The following is a 22,985-nucleotide window of genomic DNA, read 5'->3' as shown; positions in this document are numbered from 1 at the left end:
AGATAACACCCAGCTCTATCTTTTCCATCTACCGTATTTTTCGCCCTATAGGACACACCGGCCCATAGGACGCACCTTGTTGTTGTTTTTTTGGGGGGGAAATAAAGGGAAAAAAATTATTCCCCAGCCGCGGATCTCTGCCTGAAGCGCGGGGTGCTCTGCTTCAGCGCGCCCCGTGCTCCGGGCAAGCAGGCTGCTATCCGCAGCCTAGGGAGCCCTGCGGGAACTCCCGTGGGCTCCCCAGGCTTGCTGATAGCTTCCTGAAGCCTGGAGAGCGAGAGGGGTCGGTGCTCACCGACCCCTCTCGCTCTCCATGCTTCAGCGAAAGCCTGCATTCGCCCCATAGGACGCACACACATTTCCCCTTCATTTTTGGAGGGGAGAAAGTGCGTCCTATAGGGCGAAAAACACGGTAAATCAGGAGAGGTGGCTGAGGCGCTAGACAGGTGCTTGGAGGTAGTGATGGGTTCAAGCTAAATCTTGAAGAGACAATGGTTTTCCAAGTTCTTGAGTCCAGGAGGTGGGAAGACAGCCTCGTTCTGGACAGGGTTGTACTCCCCTGGAAGGAGAAGGTTCAAAGTACTCCTGGATTCAACATTGTCACTTGAGACTGAGGTGGCCTTGAGACCCAGGGGTGCCCATTTCCAACTGCAGCTGGTACATGAGCGACAGCCCCTTTGGGGCAGAGGTGACCTGGCCATGGTACTCCACGCTCCGGAAACTTCCAGCCAGGATTATTGCACTCTGTGGGGCTGCCCTTGAAGATGACTTGGGAACATCAACTGGTCCAAAATACAGCAGCTGGATTACTGTCTGGAGTTGCCTTTAGAGCACATATAACCCCTGTTCTAAAACAGCTGTGTTGGTTGTCAATGTGTTTCTGGGTCTAATTCCAGGTGCTCACACTTGTGCTTAAAGCTCTAGATGACTTAGACCCCAAATATATGAAAGAACACCTCCTTCTCTACAGACCCTCCCAGATGTTAAGATCAGCAGAGGGGTCCCCACCACCCTCAGAAGTTTGGGGTGGTGGCCTGGGAGAGGGCTTTCTTTGTGGTAGCTCCTAAGTCGAGGAATTCCCTCCCCACAGAGGTGCATCTGGTACCTTCACAGCTTTCAGCAGATACTGAAGAAGAGGAGGAGGAGGAGGAGGAGGAGGAGGAGGAGTAGTAGTTTGGATTTGATATCCCGCTTTATCACTACCCTAAGGAGTCTCAGAGCGGCTAACATTCTTCTTTTCCTTCCTGCCCCACAAGAAACACTCTATGAGGTGAGTGGGGCTGAGAGACTTCAGAGGAGCCCAAGGTCACCCAGCAGCTGAATGTGGAGGAGCAGGGAAGCGAACCAGGTTCACCAGATTACGAGTCCACCGCTCTTAACCACCACACCACATTGGCTCTCTGAAGACACACACATTGGCCTTTGACTCCCGAGATGTGTGTTTTCAGGACATGCCCTATTCCTGTGACTGTTTCCACTGTTTTTAATTCTGAATTGTTGTAGCCAAACCTGAGACTTGCTGGTAAATAACAGGGGATAAAGTAGTAGCTGTTGCTAATCATTGGTCATGCTGGCTGAGGCTGATGGGAGTCCAACAAAGCTGAAGAGCCACAGGTTCTCCACCAGGGCCAGGGCTTTTTCAGTGATGGCTCCGACCTGGTGGAATGCTCTGTCCCATGAGACTAGGGCCCTTCAGGATTTAACCTCCTTCCGTTGGGCCTGTAAGACAGAGCTATTCCACCTGGCCTTTAATTTGAATTCAGCCTGGTCTTTTATTTGCCTTCTCTTCCCTTCCCCTCCCCTTTTATGAAGATCACCCGCTCTGAGACCCCACAGCTAATTCTCCCCTGGCCTCCTCGCTGGCCCAAGTAGGACCAATTCAGCCAGCTAGCCCTGGGGATTATCTAATTGTTTTTTATTTTTGAATTTTATTGTTATTCATGTTTTTATACTGTATTTTGTGCTGCTTTTATAATTAAGTGTTTTAAAGTGTTTTAAATTTGTTGTTAGCCGCCCTGAGCCTGGTTGAACTGGGAAGGGCGGGGTATGAATAATAATAATAATAATAATAATAATAATAATAATAATAATAATAATAATTATCCTGCTTTAATCCAGGGGTTCAAAACCTGTGGCCCTTCATAGGTTGTTGAATGCCAACTCCCACCAGCCCCAGTCAGTATGGCCAAAAGTCTAGCCTGATAGGGCAACAATATCCAGAGGTCCACAGATTCAGACACCTCCCCAGGCCCAGTCTACCTCCGTCCGTCCCCCATAACTGCACCTGTTCATATTCATCCTGTTATTTCTCCCAGTCTCCTCTTCTCTTACTTCTTCCTGCATAGGTTATTACCTTCTGATGGCAAGGGCCGTGCCTTTCTTTCCCCCCTTTTCCTTTTCTTATGCTGAAAAATGCAATGTACACTAAGGACATAATATAAATAATAACTGTCAGCTGTGGCTCTGACGTCAATTCAAAAATAGGGCGTGAGGGACTGAGTGGGACCAAGTCCTCCTAAGGACTCAAATCCAAGTTTGCTCCTGACCCATCATTTCTGAAGTGAGAACAGTGGCAGAAAGCAAGGTGGGAGTGGAACACACAGTTTATTAATTAGGCCAGGTATGAAAAGGAATCACAGTTTGTTTGCTTAATGAGACCTTGTGAAGTGTGGCTCACGAAGAAAACCAGCTGTGAACCACACACTCTTGCCGTTGCGGGAGCCGGAAATAGAGAAGTGTTGTGGCTTTTAAAAAGGCCCACTGGAACAGACTTGTCTGAGCCAGGATTTCATTTGAGCTAGGTTCTTCCAGACCAGGCATAGGCAAACTCCGGCCCTCCAGATGTTTGGGACTACAATTCCCATCACCCGTAGTTAACAGGACCAGTGGCCAGGGATGATGGGAATTGTAGTCCCAAACATCTGGAGGGCTGGAGTTTGCCTATGCCTGTTCCAGACCCTGTTTTTGAGCATGTGAGGAAAGAATAATGGCCATTGTACCTCTGAGCATGTACAGACTGCATTCCACAACAGTCACACACCTGGGTTTTTTAGAAGGCAAAACTTCCACCTCAAACTGTTGGAGTTGCTACTGCCTACTAGCTGTTATTACAGGAATCTCTGGTTGAACATGCTCACAGGTACAGCAGGATCACTTCCTGATTTCAAAAACAGCTGCTGTCTCTGAGAAAATTATGCTCAAATTAATTCTTCACTAATGCAGCTCATAGGAAGATAGGAAGCTACCTCACACCAAGGCAGTACATTGATCCAACTCAGTCAGTATCATCTGCTGGCTGGGAGCAGCTCTTCAGGGTTGCAGACAGGGGACAATTCCAGCCCTACCGGGTCATGCTGGGGTCTTGTCTAGGCAGGCCATGCCCCTAAGCTACGACCCTTTCCTCAGTCTCCCAGGGGCACAACACTTGTCTGTTCTAGTGTGTGTCCACACAAGAGGTGTTTATAGCTTTCAGAAATATTTTCAGGAATGCCCTACATTTTTCTCCCTGCCTTAACTTCTGATCCATGTGAAAAATACAGTAAGTATGCACAGTTACATTGCTAGACATTATTATATAAATATATAGATATTATTATTGTCCTAATACATGATTATTAGTAACCTACTGTATTTTATATAAGCTCATTCCAAATATCAATATATCCAAAGAAAAGTCTATGTCTATATAACTAATCCCTTCATATGTTACAAGTGTTGTCATGTCATCAATCCATTGATTAAAGGGGATTCTATCTTTATTGTTCCAATTAATCAATATAAATCTTCTGGCCACAGTTAGGGCACATAGAAAATCCCTTTTTTGTTGTCCAGTTGTCAACTTCCATACAATAGGTATAGAATTTTTCACACTTCCTTTCTCCCTTTCTCCCTCTTTTATTACTTTATTTTTGTACCTGAAGTTCTTCTAATAAAATATCAACAAACAACTTCTGATCCATGTGACCACTTGAGCTTGCCAGCATTCGGATACCCCTGGAAGAACAGCCAGGAGCATCCTGGTCACTGCTGCTCATCGTGGGGTGGACCTCACTCGTGATCAGCCTAAGACAGTCTGCAGGATGGGTCTGTACCTGTGGGATAACAGCCTGTGAGTAGCAAAAGAAGACACACAGGGAGAATGATGAGCGATAGCAGCAGGAGCACGTAGTCCTCTGACGGGGTGCACAGCAGGTGTATGTAAGCAGGTGAGAAAGGAGTGGTGTCACCTGGGTACTCAATCTTTAGCTCCACACCCATGCGAGGCTGTGAGGGACAGGCTGCAGGACCTGTGGGTATATTTCCCCCCTTTTGGCTTGCAATGAAATGCTGTGAGCACAGAGACAGCTTGTTCTGTTCCACGCATCCCGGCTGTGATTCTGCTAGCCAAAGAGAGCTCTTGGGTGTTTGGCCAGTCGTGGCAGCAGAATGCCCATCTGGAGAGAACCAGAATTGTTGCTGGCTGTTCCATTAGGGTTGGTGAAGTGGGAGGCTTTGTGGTGTCGTTTTGTGTGACATGGTTTTGCAGAAAGGTAGGCTACGGATGTTCTCTGCTGACCTGAGTTCATTGGCCCAGCATTTGGGCACTGTTGCTTGCACAGACCCTCACTGGTGAGGGGAGAGACTTCATCAGGCAAGGCCTCCTGCCACCTGCCTGAGGCAGAAATCCAGTGGAAGCAAAGCTGATCTTTTATTATCTGTTGCAACAGAGTCTTCACCCCGCCCCCATTTATCAGGAGGCGAAGGACCCAGAACTAAGAAAAAACACAGTTTTTAAATGTTTGCCTTTTGGCATGAAGAAGGACATCCCCTTTTGCAAACGTCAGAAATACAGCACACTTAAGGCAGGGTTACAGTGGCTCAGGCAAGTCAAGGTGTGACATTGCTAAGGATGTAGCAAGTTTCACATGGTTCCGGACACAGTTTTACACAAAGCATTTGCGTTTGATAAAGACAACCAGGAAGCCAATCAGGCATCCCCTTTGCCAGGGATCAGCAAACCTTTTCAGCAGGGGGCCGGTCCCCTGTCCCTCAGACCTTCTGCGGGGACGGACTATTTTGTGTGGGGGGGGGGGGATGAATGAATTCCTATGCCCCACAAACAACCCAGAGATGCATTTTAAATAAAAGCACACATTCTGCTCATGTAAAAACACACTGATTCCCAGACTGTCCGTGGGCCAGATTTAGAATGCAATTGGGCTGGATCTGACCCCTGGGCCTTAGTTTGCCTACCCATGCTCTATGCAGAGCATCTGAGCAAACAACGGCAGATTCAGGTACTTCCCTATAGGTTAGTTGCCCAAGTGATCTCAGGCTAGGGCAGGCATAGGCAAACTCCGTCCCTCCAGATGTTTTGGACTACAATTCCCATCATCCCTGACCACTGGTCCTGCTAGCTATGAATGGTGGGAATTGTAGTCCCAAACATCTGGAGGGACGGAGTTTGTCTATGCCGGGGTAGGGGAATAATGGAGGATTTCCCACAATGCAAAGAGGCAAGAATACATTGTTCCATGGGGAAACTCAGGTCTTCCTTGTTTTAACAGGCTAAAGTGAAAGTATACACTGGCATAAGTATATACTTATTTTCAAGTATATCTTGGGGACATGTGGCACAAAACAGATGTATAGAGAAGGGAAAAGGGGGGAGGTATGTAATGGGCATTTTTCTGGTAACTCTTGGTAAGTAAAAGATGTGTAAAACTGCATAGAAATCATTAAAAGTGATTGCCAAGTAATTTCAGTTATATTATTTATTAATATTTGCTGCTGTTGTTGTTTAGCATTACTGGACATTTTCAGAAGGTAAAATTATTTGATCTTCCAAATGCAGTTTATGTGCCAAAACTGCAGGCTTGCCAAGCAAAATGTTGTCCAATCACAAAAATAATAGCAGATTTTAATTCCTCACACCCAAAAAAAATATTTTCAAGACCACCCCCCCGCGAGGAAATTTGCAAAAAAATTAAGTGCTACCCTCTAAAATGACACGCGCTACCTCCGCACCCGGCCAGCATGATCCTGGGTTGGCTACCCCCGCCTTAAGGGGCTGGCTCTGTCCGGGTGATGACAGGGTTAAAAGCAAAGCGTCGGGGATGGGTTGCTAGGCGACGCGGCCGCTTCCCGAATCCAGGCCAAAGAGGTAGAGTGGTTCCTGGCGCAGCCATCACTTCCGGTTCCCGATTAGCCACCCCTGTGTGAGAGTGACGGAAGCCGGCGGCGAGAAGGCAATGCAGATCTTTAAATAGAGACCGCTTGGCTGGAAGGGTCTCCATAATGCTGCACCTGGCGAATGTCTACCTGCCGAGCTGTCTCTGAAAGGCGTGGGAGGCTTTCATGTTCCAATGTTGTAAGAAAAATAGGTCCAATTCCCTTATGGGGTACCTAGAGCCTGTATAGGAGATCTCTATGGGCCGCAGTTAAAAAGCAGAGACATCACCTTGCCAACAAAGGTCCGTATAGTTCAAGCTATGGTTTTCCCAGCAGTGATGTATGGAAGTGAGAGCTGGACCATCAAGAAGGCTGATCGCCGAGGAATTGGTGCTTTTGAATTCTGGTGCTGGAGGAGACTCTTGAGAGTCCCATGGACTGCAAGAAGATCAAACCTCTCCATTCTGAAGGAAATCAGCCCTGAGTGCTCACTGGAAGAACAGATCGTGAAGCTGAGGCTCCAATACTTTGGCCACCTCATGAGAAGAGAAGACTCCCTGGAAAAGACCCTGATGCTGGGAAAGATGGAGGGCACAAGGAGAAGGGGACGACAGAGGACGAGATGGTGGGACAGTGTTCTCGAAGCTACCAGCATGAGTTTGACCAAACTGCGGGAGGCAGTGGAAGACAGGAGTGCCTGTTGTGCTCTGGTCCAGGGGGTCACGAAGAGGCGGACACGACTAAATGACTAAACAACAACAACAACAAATGGGTCCCAGAGAAAGCAGAGGCCAAGCAGAGTAGATTGAAAGCAAAGCAGCTAGTAAGCCTGATCTTTATTAAAGGAAATAAACTGTTTCAACAGGGTCCCCACTCACCACACACAGGAGGGGGGAGAACCCCAAACAATGGTGCACAAGCCCCTATATAGACTTTTGAAATATTGTTGGGGGGCGCTGCCTGGAAACGACACCTTCGCTCCTTTAACATGCGGGTGGCAGGCGGAAACCCGACAGGTGCATATATGGAAAATAATTGTGTACAGCTGAAAACGTACCTATAGGACCGCCCCTCCTGGTATGCCCCACAGAGGACCTTAAGGTCCACAAATGACAACATTTTGGAGGTCCCAGGTCACAAGGTGGTTAGATTGGTCTCAACTAGGGCCAGGGCCTTTTCAATACTGGCCCCGATCTGGTGAAACGCTCTGTCACAAGAGACTAGGGCCCTGCGGGACTTGACATCTTTCCGCAGGGCCTGCAAGACAGAGCTGTTCCGCCTGGCCTTTGGTTTGGACTCAGTCTGACCCTTATGGTTCCCTCCCCTTGATCTACGGGCTACTATTAAAATGAGGCTGCATTTTAAATTGTATTTTAACCTGTATTTTAAATTGGGTTTTTCCCCTCCCCCCCCATTATGTTTTTATTGTAATTTTACTGGTGTTAGCCACCCTGAGCCTGGCTCTGGCCAGGGAGGGTGGGGTGTAAATAAAACATTACTATTACTATTATTATTAAAATACCGGCAGCATTAAGATAAATTCAACAGTGTAAATGAGTTTTGATGGATGTAATAATGAAAAACTGACTGGTACGGTTTTTGTTAAATATGCAGGGATATAAGATATATGCAAAATGAAGCATAGGAAGAGAAGAAGGGAAGTCGCTGATATCTTGAGTAGGTAAAACGTTGATCTGAAATTGTAAAGCAGAAAATTTAATAAAAATCGTATATAAAATAAGCAAAGGAGCCTGGAGGGTGGGAACGCCCGGAAAAAATAGGTGTGGGGGGGCACGATGCCCGTCCAGCTTTCTATTCCGCCCCCCACCTCTATAAAAAGTGGGGGGGGGCTGAATGTGAGACTATATATTTCCACTACCTTCGCCCCGCAGAGGGAGGAGGTTGCCGGCTGCAACGGAGAACCTGAGCTGTCGTTTGGGAAGCACCGGGACTGAGCCCCAGAGGGTGAAGTGGAAGGGAGAGGGGCATGATGGGAAAGGAGGAGGGGATGATGCTTGCAGTGGGTCCTTGGCGGGGATGCTGCACCTGTGCCTGTGGGTATCCCAGCTGAGCTCCCCCAGGCGCAGGTTCCTGAGTTTTGCAGGGAGCCAAGCTGGGTGGGGATGAGGGATGGGGGTGGCTGGTTGGGGGCTGTGCCTGGGGGTCCCCCTGACTCAGCCCAGTGCTGAGTGCGAATCCTCCACTGCATGAAGCGACCCCCTCCCTCCCGGTGTGTTCCCGCAAGCAGGGCTGCCCCCACCCAGGACAGGAAATATATCTGCCAATGTTGGAGCCCATCCCATGCAGGGATAAGGGCTTGCCTTGTGGGGTTAAAACAAAAAAATTCCTTCCAGTAGCACCTTAAAGACCAACTAAGTTAGTTCTTGGTATGAGCTTTCGTGTGCATGCACACTTCTTCAGATACTTCTTCAGATTCTCCTTATCTGAAGAAGTGTGCATGCACACGAAAGCTCATACCAAGAACTAACTTAGTTGGTCTTTAAGGTGCTACTGGAAGGAATTTTTTTTGTTTTGACTATGGCAGACCAACCTATCTGTAACTGGGACTTGTGGGGTTAGTTCTGGAGATGTTGTGGGGCTGAAGCAGAGGGGGGGCTTTTCCGTTGAAAGAAGAGGGGGGGATGTGGGTGTCGATTGAGAAAGATTAATGCTTTATTGATCATACACACCATACTTTGCTAATTGAAGGGATTTCTCCAGTGCAATTTACCTATTTTTTCCTTGCTGCTGCATAGCTACACCCTGGATAGTTAATAGTTTGCATTTTATTCAGTTTATATTTTTTCCCTTCATGTTAATTGTACTTCTTGACATGTATCTTTAATGAACCTCAGTAAAATATTTTTTTTGGGGGGGAGAAGAAGGGGTGACTGCAGCAGGAGGGGTGTGGTAGAAGTCTGTAAAACCATGGCCAGGGTCAGGGCCGGATTTAGGTTTGATGAGGCCCTAAGCTACTGAAGGTAATGGGGCCCTTTATATGTCCAGCTGTCCTTTGTCAACAACAAATTGTCACTGTTTTTTGTGTTGAATATATGCTATATGGTAATTTATGGACCTCTTAAGGGTGTTGGGTGTAGCTCTGCAAAGAGAAACTACAGTTCCCTGGAAAGTTTTGGCTTCCCGCAAATAGACTTGTAATTTTGTGAAGTGTTTCCAATTTCTTTTGTGCATGCCTTCATACAATTTCAGTACTTTTGCTGGAGACCTGTGGAAGTAAATTAAATTTGACATATTTATAGATATCTGCACTAGTGTGACAATCTGGAACCAGATTAAATTTATTGTGTGGGCATACCTAAAGGAATCTGTAGCCCTGCAACGATCTGCTATTGCATTAAATGTATAGTATAGGATTAAATGTATGTATAGACACAGCTATAGCGATCTGAGGCTGAGACTTACTACTGAGTATGCATTAATAATAATAATAATAATAATAATAATAATAATAATAATAATAATAATTTATTTATACCCCGCCCTTCCCAGTTCAGAAAACCGGGCTCAGGGCAGCTAACAACAAATTTAAAACAATTGTTGCAACAAAAAACAGCATAAAATAAAGTATAAAACGTGAATAATAATAAAATCAGAATTCAAAAATCAATTTAGGGGGAAAATCCATCCAATAAACATTAGATGATCACCAGGGCCAGCTGGCTGAATTAGTCCTATTTGGGCCAACAAGGAGACCAGGGGAGAATTAGCTGTGAGATCCCAGAGCGGGTAATTTTCATAAAAAGGGGAGGGGGAGGGAAGGAAGAGGAATCAAAGATGAGGCTAAGTTCAAATTGAAAGCCAGGCGGAATTGCTCTGTCTTACAGGCCCTGCGGAAGGAAGTTAAATCCTGCATTGTGATTGAAATCCCTCTTCTACAAATAGAGGCCACCATGGACCAATATAGCATCCTAGGCCGCATTGGAGAAGGAGCCCATGGGATCGTTTTCAAAGCCAAGAACATAGAAGTAAGTGGGGTCTCACCTTTCACCAGGGATTGACTCTTGGTATTTTTCTCAAGCTCTGGGAGAAGAATGAGTCAAGCAGGGGAGTAGAGAGCTTTTGGGTTTCTTTCACTGCAGACAGGTGAGACTGTTGCCCTGAAGAAGGTGGCTCTCCGCAAGTTAGAGGATGGGATCCCCAATCAAGCACTTCGGGAGATCAAAGCCCTCCAGGAGATTGAGGAAAATCAACACGTGAGTAGCCGGTTTGAATTTATTTTGTGTGTGTTTACCTCAGTTTTCCTGCCAACCTAGCAGTTCGAAAGCACGTCAAAGTGCAAGTAGATAAATAGGTACCGCTCCACGCACCTGACCATAACACGCACGTAGTTTTTAGAGGAGGAAAATCCGTAGGCATGCCACCCGTAGGCATTTCCTCCATAACATGCACAGACATTTCCCCTTACTTTCTAGGAGGAAAAAAGTGAGTGTTATGGTGCAAAAAATACGGTAAATGGCGTTTCCGTGCGCTGCTCTGATTCGCCTGAAGTGGCTTAGTCATGCTGGCCACATGACCAGGAAGCTGTACACCGGCTCCCTCGGCCAATAAAGCGGGATGAGCGCCGCAACCCCAGAGTTGGCCACGACTGGACCTAATGGTCAGGGGTCCCTTTACCTTTACCTACCTCAGTTTACCTTAGGCAGAGAAGAAGGGAGGTGGCTTGGGTTACGATAGCCTTAGAAATAAGTTGTGTTAGTTGGCCAAAGCTGCTAGTTTCTTAAACCTTGGATCTGGAATTCCATGCTACTGCAGTAGGATGCAAATGATATTGTGTCAACTGGACAAATCTGCTTTCGTTTGCCAGTTGCTGTTTTTTTAAAAGCAAGTTTGCATTTTAAAATATTTGTCGCACTGTACAGTGGTACCTCGGGTTACATACGCTTCAGGTTACATACGCTTCAGGTTACAGACTCCGCTAACCTGGAAATAGTGCTTCAGGTTAAGAACTTTGCTTCAGGATGAGAACAGAAATTGTGCTCTGGCGGTGTGGCGGCAGTGGGAGGCCCATTAGTTAAAGTGGTGCTTCAGGTTAAGAACAGTTTCAGGTTAAGAACGGACCTCCATTCCTACCACCCTTCTGAGTAATACCCCTCCCCACCGTCTCACTATATAGAAGGGTCTGGTAACTTCTGTTTCAGTGTATCTGAAGAAGTGTGCATGCACACGAAAGCTCATACCAAGAACTAACTTAGTTGGTCTTTAAGGTGCTACTGGAAGACAGACAATTGGGCGACATATGGAGAACTAGTGGTGAAGGAAGGGGGAAAATGGAGGATAAAACCCTACGAACAAATAAAAGGACAGGTTTACGATTGGCTACATTACCTACAAATAAATGAAATGTTTAAGAAGGATGTAAAGGAAAAAGGATATAGAGAAAGAGACTCGGAATTTCAAACAGAAATAGTGAACAACAAACACAAGGTGATCTCAAAAATGTATAAAATTCTGTTAGACTGGCACACGATGGATGAGGGGGTGAAAGATACGATGATCCAATGGGCCAGAGACTTGGGACATAATATAGAAATAGACGAGTGGTATAAAATATGGAATGAAAACATAAAATTTACAGCTTGCGTCTCCCTAAAAGAGAACCTAATGAAGATGGTGTACAGATGGTATCTGACGCCAGTGAGATTAGCCAGAATGTACAAAATTAGTAATAAATGCTGGAGGTGTGGAGAGAAGGAGGGTACATTCATGCATATGTGGTGGGAGTGCAGTAAAATAAGGGAGTTTTGGGGGATAATATATAGCGAACTGAAGAAAATACTAAGATATAACTTCGATAAGAAACCCGAAACTTTCCTATTAGGAATAACAAGAAAAGTTATAACAAGGAAAGACTGTAAATTTTTCCAATACGCCACCACGGCGGCAAGGGTGCTGGTGGCCCAGAATTGGAAGGGAAAAGAGGTCCCGACCTTGGAAGAGTGGAGGGCAAAGCTTACGGATTATGTAGAACTAGACAAATTAACAGGCAAAATAAGATATCAAAAAGATCAGAAATTTTTGGAGGACTGGGGGAAATTTACCGATTATTTGGAAACAGTATGTGAGGAACATACAACGTTAGTGTGCCTAAAAGAAGCTTTGTAAAAGAGTGAGGAGCATTACGTGAGAACAAATAAAGATATTACTGTAAGACCTAATGGTAATGTTGAAATTAAGAAATGTGTAGATATGATAGAAATTGCGGAAGATTGTCGGGAAAGTTGAGGGAGGTCCAAATAGGGAAGAGCTACGATATGTACTTGGATGTAAAAAAAGCTTTTATCTTTCTGTGTTATCAAAAACTTAATAAAAACGAATAGAAAAAAAAAAAAAATAAGGTGCTACTGGAAGGAATTTTTTTTTGTTTTAAGTGTATTTAAAATCCTGCTAATGTTTTGACCCGTTTACAATGATTTTTTATATGCATTATAAACATTTCCCATTCTTTTTAAAATTTCTTCTTGATTCCTGAGCTTCCCAGTTAATTTTGCCATTTCGGCATAGTCCCATCAACTTGATTTCCCATTCTAGTCTCTTGGCTTTTTGGCCACTACACATTGAAGAGTCGGAAGGCAATTCCTTCTCCCTCTCTCCCCAGGTGGTGAAGCTGAAGGATTTCTTCCCCCACGGCACAGGCTTTGTGCTCGTCTTCGAATACATGCTGTCCGACTTGTCAGAGGTCATCCGCAACTCCGAGCAGCCACTCACGGAGGCCCAAGTCAAAGGCTACATGCTGATGCTGCTCAAGGGGGTGGACTTCTGCCACGCCAACTCCATCATGCATCGGGTGAGGCCTGCTCTGGCTACCAGATTGCTTTCTTCTCACCTTTTCTCTTTTTTAAAAAAAGATATTTATTAGAATTTTCAATATTAATACAATAAAAATCAAAAAGAAAAAAAATTCAAAAATAAAAATAATTAAAAACACACAAATTTTCCATAACTTATTTTCCTTTAACTTACTTCCCAGACCTCCTCATACCTCCCTTTTTTGTATTCCAATTCAAATTGTTAGTTCAGCAAATCCTTATCAATAAACTTTAACCTACTTCTAAACATTTTTTCCATTTTCTCTTAAAACATTACAGCTGGAAACCACTTAATTTCTATCCGACATCATTCTAACATTCATTGATTTTGCAATATTTCTGTAAATAGTCTTTGAATTTCTTCCAATCTTCTTCCGCCGACTCTTCTCCCTGGTCTCGGATTCTGCCAGTCATTTCTGCCAATCCCATATAGTCCATCACCTTCATCTGCCATTCTTCCAGAGTGGGTAGATCCTGTGTCTTCCAATACTTTGCAATGAGTATTCTTGCTGCTGTTATAGCATACATAAAGAAAGTTCTATCCTTCTTTGACACCAATTGGCCTCTTCTCACCTTTTCTCACCTGTTTGCGCTGTATTCCTCTTCACCCCTCAGCTCTCCCTTTTAAAACTGCAGGTATTTCTGAACTCCTCCCTGTCCTTTTCAGGATCTGAAACCGGCCAATTTGCTGATCAGCTCCACGGGTCAGCTGAAAATTGCTGATTTTGGCCTGGCCAGAGTGTTCACCAGCGATGGGGAGAGACTGTATAGCCACCAAGTGGCCACCAGGTGAGTCGGGATGGGCAGGGGGTCTGGGCTGAGCATAAAGCCAGGGAAGGGAGAGCCAACCCCTTGCTCCTGCTGGAATGACCACAACAAGAAACAGCTCTCCTTCCATGGTACTTGCAGTCTGGCTTAGCATTGAGAATGCTGTGGAGTTTGATGGCTGCCAGGAACTGTCTCTCGAGATTAGTGAGCAGTGTTGAGCCTGGTAGCTGGAGCAGGGAAGCACTAGAGGCGAATGAGTTTTGATATCCTCAAAGATGTGACTCGCCTAACCTTTCTGTATTAGGTGGTACCGGGCTCCCGAACTCCTGTACGGTGCTCGGAAATATGACGAAGGTGTGGATCTCTGGTGAGTATATTTGCCCTGTCCTTTGCTACAAAGCAGGGATAGGGAACCTGTGGCCCTCCAGATGTCGTTGGACTACATGTCCCATCATCTCTGACCAGTGGCCATGCTGTCTGCTGAGGATAATGGACGCCTGAAGGCTCACCACAGCTTTCCATTTTTTTATAAGAAAAAAACTGCTCCTTTTCCCTTATGGGGTACCCAAGAGCCCATATAGAGTCCTTTTTTAGGTTCTCTATTGGTAGGAGAAAATAACAGAGGCAAACCAGAGAATATTGAGAAGCAAAGCAGCTAGTAAGCCTGATCTTTATTAATCCTGTTGCAACAGGGTGCTCCCCTCACACGCAGGAGGCATCCCGAACCATGTGCGCAAACCCTTATATAGACTTTTGAACTGCCCACCCTGGAGCCCAAGACCACCCCCCAATACATCATACGTACATGAGAGAAGGGGCGGACTACAACAGAAATATGAGTGTGTTGTTTTTATCTTGTTTGCTGATTGGATTACCTGGGCATCCTGGCCACTCTTTTGTTATGATAACTACTCAGTTCCTGAATGCAGTCACAGGATCACCCTATTCATATCTTAAATGTGCCCTTGAGACAGGATTTGTGAGCAAAGAGACAATGGGGAGGCTCCTCATTCCGTTTGACCTTGCAGAGAAATATTCGAGGTCAATTTGGAAGAGACAAAATGCTTTCAGGATTTTTCCTGTACTGATTCAGACATGTGGTTTATATGTGTTTGCCTGGTACATTTATTTTATATCTTAGACCTTATAATTCTCATAACACCCATCTCTGCTGTGCAGAATCCTCCCATCCCCATGCTGTCTTACAGATCTCTCTTCCTAAGGCTGGGAAATTCATCCCACTCCATGCAGGAGGAGGGCTCAGGTGGAGTCCTCAGGGCAGCAGGACAGACCGGCCACCTTTCTCTTGGTGGACCTGAACGGTAGTGAATGAACAAGTCCTGCAGTTCCTAAGCAGCTGTTACAGATTCACTGTGTGCAGTCAGTAATAGTGCAGCATGTGGGGGTGAGGGGTGAGATAATGGGGGTGTCTGTTGCTGCTGAAACACCTCATAGATTTCCTGGGCACATATGATTTCTGGCTAGAGAGTGCATCAGCCTGGAGTTGCTTCTGCACACATAAAAGTCCTCAGCCCAGTATACCTGAAGGAGCGTCTCCACCCCCATTGTTCTGCCTGGACACTGAGGTCCAGCTCCAAGGGCCTTCTGGCGGTTCCCTCACTGTGAGGTTACATGGAACCAGGCAGAGGGCCTTCTCGGTAGTGGCGCCCGCCTTGTGGAACGCCCTCCCATCAGACGTCAATAAAATAAACAACTATCTGACTTTTAGAAGACATCTGAAGGCAGCCCTGTTTAGGGAAGTTTTTAATGTTTGATGTTTTATTGTCTTTTTAATATTTTGTTGGGAGCCGCCCAGAGTGGCAGGCGAAACCCAGCCAGATGGGCGGGGTATAAATAAAATATTATTATTAAAATTAAAAGTTATATTGGAGCCCAAGGTGAGCCTCAGGCAATGATATACTACAGAGGTCAACTGGTTTAGCCATCATGCAGAAGGAATGTTGTCAGCTGTGGCTTTGTGAGCATGAGGAACACATTTAATACTTGTTAATGTACTGCTTAGTGCCCAAATAGGCTTCATAGGAGTTTACAAAATAAAAAAGGCAGGTTACATAAACCTTTCATAGGATTTGCTTGGGGTGTCTCTGTGTGTGGAAGACATATACACTATAAAACGAAGCCAGGTTGGTGCCTATTTAACTATCAAGCCTCTCAGCTAGAAATCCAAAATTTCTTCACACCCTTTCAGCAGTACAAAACTGTCCAGTTCCACACCAGTTTGAATATGCAGTGCAGAACCCAAAACAAGGATGTGGTTGGTTTCTGAGCCTCATGCATTTCACCTCTCTTTTGACCTGTTTCAGCCATCCACCCTCTCTCTCCAGTGTGGTGTAGTGGTTAAGAGCGGTAGTCTCGTAATCTGGGGAACCGGGTTCGCGTCTCCGCTCCTCCACCTGCAGCTGCTGGGTGACCTTGGGCCAGTCACACTTCTTTGAAGTCTCTCAGCCCCACTCACCTCACAGAGTGTTTGTTGTGGGGGAGGAAGGGAAAGGAGAATGTTAGCCGCTTTGAGACTCCGTAAAGGGAGTGAAAGGCGGGATATCAAATCCAAACTCTCTCTCTACCCCCCCTCTCTCTCCTTTGACCAGGGCTGTGGGATGCATCTTTGCTGAACTTCTCAACAACTCCCCACTTTTCCCTGGAGAAAACGATATTGAGCAGCTGTGCTGTGTCCTCCGAGTCCTTGGGACCCCCAACCAGAAGATCTGGCCGGTAGGTTTGGTAGTTATGGGATTGCCCCCAGGGGTTGCGGGTCAGCGTCCCATCCTTTTGTCTCTGGGATGAATGGGGTGAGTTTAAAAACAGAGAAGCTTGAGAGCTCACGTTTCCCAACTTCTGTTTGGGAGCAGGAGATCACAGAGTTGCCCGACTACAACAAGATTTCCTTCAAAGAGAAGCTGCCAATTCCTCTGGAGCAGGTGGTGCCCGACGCCTCCCCACAAGCCGTGCAGCTCCTGAAACAGTTCCTGGTCTATCCTTCCAAGCAGCGTGTTCAGGCAGCACAGGTAAGAGATGGAAGGAGGTTCCTAGCTGGCCTTTGCAGGTACCAGAGCAGGGAACAGGGCAAGGAATTTTGTTGGGTTGTAGGAAGTGAGGACAGTCATACCTCGGATTACAGCCGCTTCAGGTTGCGTTTTTTCAGGTTCTGGACCGCCGAAACCCGGAAGTACCAAAATGGGTTATGTTATGTACTGAGTTGAATAGGATCCAAAATGCAGCAGTCTGATTGGTCCTAGAACAATAGGATCCAGAATGCAGTAGTCTGATTAGTCCACAGGAGCCACCCAATCCAGCTCCAGGTGGAAGTGAATCCGCAACCTGATTGGCCTACAGGAGAATCCCGGAATTAGCCAATCACGTGGGGCCCATTGTGTAAATAATGTATATAAAGCAGACACTCTGGGGGAACTTCCATTCCTCCTCACCACTATGAGCTGAATAAAGAGCATGAAATCCACTCTTGACTCTGAGTATATTCCAGGTTACTTCCGGGTTTCAGCGGTCACGCATGTGGAGAAGTGCTAAATTGCGCTTTGCGCATGCGCAGAAGTGCCGAATCGCAACACGCAGGTTGCAAATGTGCATCCCGCATGGATCACGTTCGCAACCCAAGCGTCCACTGTACCGGGTGCACGCTGTACAGTGGTACCTCAGGTTACATAAGCTTCAGGTTACATACACTTCAGATTACAGACTCCGCTAACCCAGAAATAGTACCTCAGGTTAAGAACTTTGCTTCAGGATGAGAACAGAAATCGGGCTCCGGTGGCGCGGCAGCAGCAGGAGGCCCCTTTAGCTAAAGTGGTGCTTCAGGTTAAGAACAGTTTCAGGTTAAGAACAGGCCTCCAGAATGAATTATGTTCTTAACCCGAGGTACCACTGTAATGGCTGGTCACCATACTTCAGTTGAATGCTGTTTAATAAATAGCAAAGTCAGACCTGCACACCTCTGTGAGCCTCCAAGGTCTGTGCAGGTCACCAGCTGTGGGATTAGCAGGAATCTCACAGATGGATGATTGTAGAATTGGTGCTTGGAGTAGTCCTGGCATTGGGTTGTCCCTGCCACGTGGTTCCTTCCTTCTGTCCCTTTGGGAAGCATGGAGAACTGGCCAAGTGGGGGAATTCTGTGTTCCAAGAGACCCCATTCCCCTCTAGAATGTGCTCTCCATCTGTCCTGGAAGAGGCCTTCACCATGAATGCACACCTCTTTTAAATACAGTCATACCTCATGTTACGTTTGCCTCAGGTTGAGTGTTTTTAGGTTGCATCCTGCAGCGACCTGGAAGTTACTTCCGGTTTTTTCCGCTTGCACATGCACATATGCGCAAAATGACATGCGCATGTGCAGAAGCGGCAAATTGCTACCCGTGCACGCACAGACGCGGGTTGCGTTCTTGCTCATGTTGCGAACGGGCCTTTGGAACGGATCCCGTTTGCAACCAGAGGTACCACTGTACGTGCGTTCTTTTCTAGGCCTGGGGAGATGCATCTCACATCAACACATGCTTGGAAAGAGCCAGTGTGGTGTAGTGGTTAAGAGCGGTAGTCTCGTAATCTGGGGAAGCGGGTTCGCGTCTCCGCTCCTCCACATGCAGCTGCTGGGTGACCTTGGGCCAGTCACACTTCTTTAAAGTCTCTCAGCCCCACTCACCTCACAGAGTGTTTGTTGTGGGGGAGGAAGGGAAAGGAGATTGTGAACCACTTTGAGTGAAAGGCGGGATATCAAATCCAAACTCCTCCTCCTCCTCTTGGAACACTCAATGGAAAGGGCAGTTGTTGTGCTCCAAATTGACACCAGAGGGCACCCCAGTCCATTTCCATTGGCCTTTCATGGGGCCTGGCTTTCCCATGTTCCCCGAGGGAGGGGGTGAGAGGACACCCAACTCTGTTTGAATGTGGCTGTTTATTTAGATGCATGAATGGCAATTAGTAATTGAAGTTCAGATAACGAAGAAATGTGTGTGGGGGGTGGGTGGGTAATGGAGGGGAAGAGACAGTCTAGGTTCTGGGGTCATTTCTACACAATACACTTAAAAGTGTATTGCTCAGGTTTTTTTTTAAAATGTATTTTTATTAAATATTTTATTGATTTACAAAAGTATGTGCAATGTCTCTCATATTCTTTTTTTTATGTAACATTTTTACAAATCAGTTTCATTTGTTGAGCCATTAGGAAGAAAAGGGGATGTGCAGAGGTTTTCAACCTTTTTGAGTCCATGGCTCCTTTGACCAACTACTGTATTTTTTGTTCCATAAGACGCACCAGACCACAAGACGCACCTAGTTTTTGGAGGAGGAAAACAAGAAAAAAAATATTCTGAATCTCAGAAGCCAGAACAGCAAGAGGGGTCGCTGCGCAGCGAAAGCAGTGATCCCTCTTGCTGTTCTGGCTTCTGGGATAGCTGCACAGCCTGCATTCGCTCCATAACACACACACACACATTTCCCCTTACTTTTTAGGAGGGAAAAAGTGAGTCTTATAGAGCAAAAAATACAGTACATTTTTTCTGTGGCACCCCTGTGGGGCTCAGGAGCCCACCCTGCAGAGTGGGCAGCCTCTCACCCTTTTTCAAAATATATTTTTATGAATTTTTACTTATTCCCAACAGTCATATAACATATTTTTTATCTTATACAAAGTTTTGGACTTCCATCAACCACATCTGAAGATTTTTCAATCTTCATCACTTAATCTACATTTCTTAATTTCCTTATTACTTTTAATTGTCCTGAACTAATAATTCTCTTCATAATCTTCTCTGCAATATTTCGCACAATCCTCCTTACAAAACTTCTGGCAGTCCTGCTGCCTCCCGCCATTTTATATACACCCTTCTTTGTCGCGCGTTCCCTCAGCCTCCTCTCCCCTCTCCTTGGGAGTCCTCTGGGCAGCAGCCACTGCTACTGTCCCTGGTCTCTGACCTGCCCCTGCCCCAAAGAGACGTGCCTTCTCACACTGCCCCTTTGGGGCCTGGGACCTGTCCATTCCCTTTTTTAAAAAATAAAATTTTTATTAAGGTTTTCACATTACAAAAAAAAAAATAGAAAAAAGAAAAAATACAAAATAAAAATTGTTAAAAACAATCAATCTTTCCATCACATTATTTTTCATTTACTTATTTCTCGGACCTCCTCATACCACCCTTTTTTGTATTCCAAATCGAATTATTAATTCAACAATTTCTTTCCCTCTTTGTGCTACCCAAATCTTATTTTTAAATTATTACAATCTTAAATTTTTACTTATGTAGACCCATTTTTTCATATTCCTTTAACCCATTACAGCTAGAAACCTCTTAGTTCCAATCCAACATTATTCTAAAACTCATTAATTTTGCAATATCTCTGTAAATAGTCTTTAAATTTCTTCCAATCTTCTTCCACTGACCTGTCTTTCCATTCCCAACAGCAAGGGCTGGTGGACTGGCTGGCCAGGCTCCCTAGTCCGCTTGCTTCCTTACTCCAAGGCCACCTCAGCTCCTGGCAACCAGCACCCCAGGGCCAGCCCCAGAGGCACCATTCGCCTGGGGAGCTTGCAGCCAGGACTGCTGCAACAAACAGTTGTGCAAGCCTTTGGGAGGCAGAGAAACAAGAGGACATCAGAGGAGAGAGGGAAGGAAAGAGGGACAGAGGCCAGGGTTGCCCACGGCACCCCTGACCATCATTCAAGGCAACCCAAGGGGCCATGGCACACTGGTTGAAAACCTCTGTCCTAGAGAATCCTGGAAATGGTAGCTTACCCCTCACTGAGCTGCAATTCCTAGCACCCTTAACAAAGGACAGTTCCCAGGGTTCATTGAGGAAAGTCTTTAAATGTGTGTTAAATGTGCTTTAAATGTATGGTATGGATGAGATCCCAGTTTGCATGCACAGGACCTTCTTCAGCCTCCATGCACAACTTGGTTTTCCTCTGAATACCTTGTGTTAAAGCAAATGTGGAGAAACCAACCATCACCTTCAAGCCTGTGAGCTGGCAGAGACTTCTTTTTGCTGGCTGCTTCTGGGCTGCAGGCACACCAGATGCTTGAAGCACATGGCTCCCCCACAAGGGATCCTGGGAATCGTAGTTTATTAAGGGTGCTGGGAACTGTAGCTCTGCGAGGGATAGACTACCACTCCTTAGATTATTGGTGGAGGATTTGCTTGGTGGGCTAGTTGGCCCTTGGCTTCATCCAGCCCAGCCATTCTGTACTTCCTTCTCCAAGAGCTGTTGCACCCCTGAATGAATGAATTTATTATTTCGGTCACAGACCAGTTCCAGCCCACATACAATATCAAGGAAGTCATAAAACACAATAGGGATACATTTGAATTTGCAATTAGGTTATAACAGGGACAATACAGTAGTACCTTGGGTTAAGTACTTAATTTGTTCCGGAGGTCCGTTCTTAACCTGAAACTGTTCTTAACCTGAAGCACCACTTTAGCTAATAGGGCCTCCTGCTGCTGCCGCGCCGCCAGAGCACGATTTCTGTTCTCATCCTGAAGCAAAGTTCTTAACCTGAAGCCCTATTTCTAGGTTAGCGGAGTCTGTAACCTGAAGCGTATGTAACCTGAAGTGTATGTAACCTGAGGTACCACTGTACAGATATAGCTACAGTTAAAAAATATACAAATTAAAACTTAGTCATTAACATATAACCTATAATTATCATTTAAAACCTTAATCATTATGATAGCACAGCTTGTTCCCTAAGTTTTATGGCAATCTCACAGCCCCTGGCTACATCCAGCCCAGCCATTCTGTACTTCCTTTCCTTCTCCAGGCGCTGTTGCACCCCTATTTCTTCACTCCCCCGCTGCCGGCCCACCACCTGGAGCTGCCCATCCCTCAGCGTGGGGGCAAAAAAGCCCACCAGGGCCCCCAGCACCAGCGCGACTTCCATGTGGAGCAGCCCCTGGAGGAGTCGGTGGTGGACCTGGAGCTTGTGGCGCCTTACGTGGTTGACGTATGAAAAGAGGATCTCTTTGCTCTTCGTGGGGCAGCGGGGTTTCTGCTGCCCCTCTCTTGGGTCAGGAGAGCTAGTTCATCTTAAGCAGGATTGAGCCACTTTGTTGAACTGGCAGGAACGGGGTGGCAGAAGACAGAACTGGAGCAGGGGCAGCTGGCAATGTGGACAAGGGAAACGTCTCTTGCCTGAAATCTCCCTTGATGCTGCCGTGAAAGAGACAGGAGCCCCGTTCAGGGAAGGAGTGGACCAATTCCTTTTTCCTCTGGAGCAGAGTTGGAAACCTTGGGCACAAAGGGCTGCCAGACAAGTTGGCCTTGCCAGCCTCTTCTCCTTAAAAACCACCACTTTGGACCTTTCCTTCCAGGACTTTCGGGTGCTTTTAGCTCCCTGCTTCTGTGGTGAAGCTCTTTTGTAGCAGCTCCATAGCAACGTTTTGTAATTAAATGATTTGTTAAAACAGTGAGCCAAATTCCTGGTCTCTTTCTTGGATCAAAGACGGTGAACTTGCTTTGTTAAGGAATATGGTACCTGGTGGGTGTGGCTTGCTGGGCTGTAGGTTTGCCATTAAAATATCCCAGTGGCTCTTTTGGGTGTTTGCTTTGCCCTGTTCAAAAGGCTTTTCAGTCCTGGCATGGTTTAGAATGTGATCTCGTGTGTAAACTCCGGAGCTGATGCAGAAACAATTGTTTTGTGGGGGCCAGCCATAAGAGGGGAATGGAACAAGCCAAGAGGAATTGATGGGTAGGTGGTCCCAGTGGCGTAGCGTGGGTTGTCAGCACCCGGGGCAAGGCAAGTAATTTGCGCCCCCTAACCCATGGATTTGCGCCCCCTAACCCGTGGATTTGCGCCCCCTAACCCTAACCCCCAGATGTTGCGCCCGGTGTGGCCGCCCCCCCCTGCACCCCCCACGCTACGCCACTGGGTGGTCCCCACTGTAGAAAAAGCAAGAATAGCCATTCAGATGCCACAACCATTAGCTTTATAGCATGCGAAAGAAATCAGAGTCATTAAATGATTCTTGTTACAGTTAGGTAGCCGTGTTGGTCTGCCGTAGTTGAAACAAAACAAAACAAATAAAATAATTCCTTCCAGTAGCACCTTCGAGACCAACTAAGTTAGTTCTTGGTATGAGCTTTCGTGTGCATGCACACTTCTTCAGATACACGAAAGCTCATACCAGTAACTAACTTAGTTGGTCTCTAAGGTGCTACTGGAAGGAATTATTTTATTTTATTTTGTTTCATTAAATGATCTTAAGTAGGTACTC

General features: G+C 46.1%; 1 protein-coding gene across 4 annotated transcripts; it reads left to right on the top strand.

Moving 5' to 3' along the window:
* The first annotated feature begins 8,099 nt into the window (after nucleotides 1-8,099).
* On the top strand, nucleotides 8,100-22,181 carry CDK20 (cyclin dependent kinase 20). 4 transcript variants are annotated; one of them, XM_081894663.1, is made up of 9 exons: nucleotides 8,100-8,155; nucleotides 10,054-10,136; nucleotides 10,251-10,364; nucleotides 12,767-12,955; nucleotides 13,645-13,766; nucleotides 14,050-14,112; nucleotides 16,355-16,478; nucleotides 16,616-16,771; nucleotides 21,533-22,181. In XM_081894663.1, the coding sequence occupies exons 2-9, from the start codon at nucleotides 10,062-10,064 to the stop codon at nucleotides 21,719-21,721; spliced, it is 1,032 nt and encodes a 343-aa protein (XP_081750789.1). In that variant the 5' UTR covers nucleotides 8,100-8,155; nucleotides 10,054-10,061; the 3' UTR covers nucleotides 21,722-22,181. The 4 variants fall into 4 exon arrangements, with proteins under 4 accessions (XP_081750789.1, XP_081750788.1, XP_081750787.1 ...); XM_081894662.1 differs by having other exon boundaries at nucleotides 8,145-8,231; XM_081894661.1 differs by lacking the exon at nucleotides 8,100-8,155 and adding an exon at nucleotides 8,213-8,231 and having other exon boundaries at nucleotides 9,996-10,136.
* Nucleotides 22,182-22,985: the final 804 nt, after the last annotated feature.

The sequence above is a fragment of the Podarcis melisellensis genome, assembly GCF_964234715.1.
Source record: "Podarcis melisellensis genome assembly, chromosome: 17".
In the NCBI taxonomy this organism is placed as follows: domain Eukaryota; kingdom Metazoa; phylum Chordata; class Lepidosauria; order Squamata; family Lacertidae; genus Podarcis; species Podarcis melisellensis.
The sequence above is the reverse complement of the archived record's forward strand: the minus strand, read 5'-3'. Positions and strand labels throughout refer to the sequence as shown.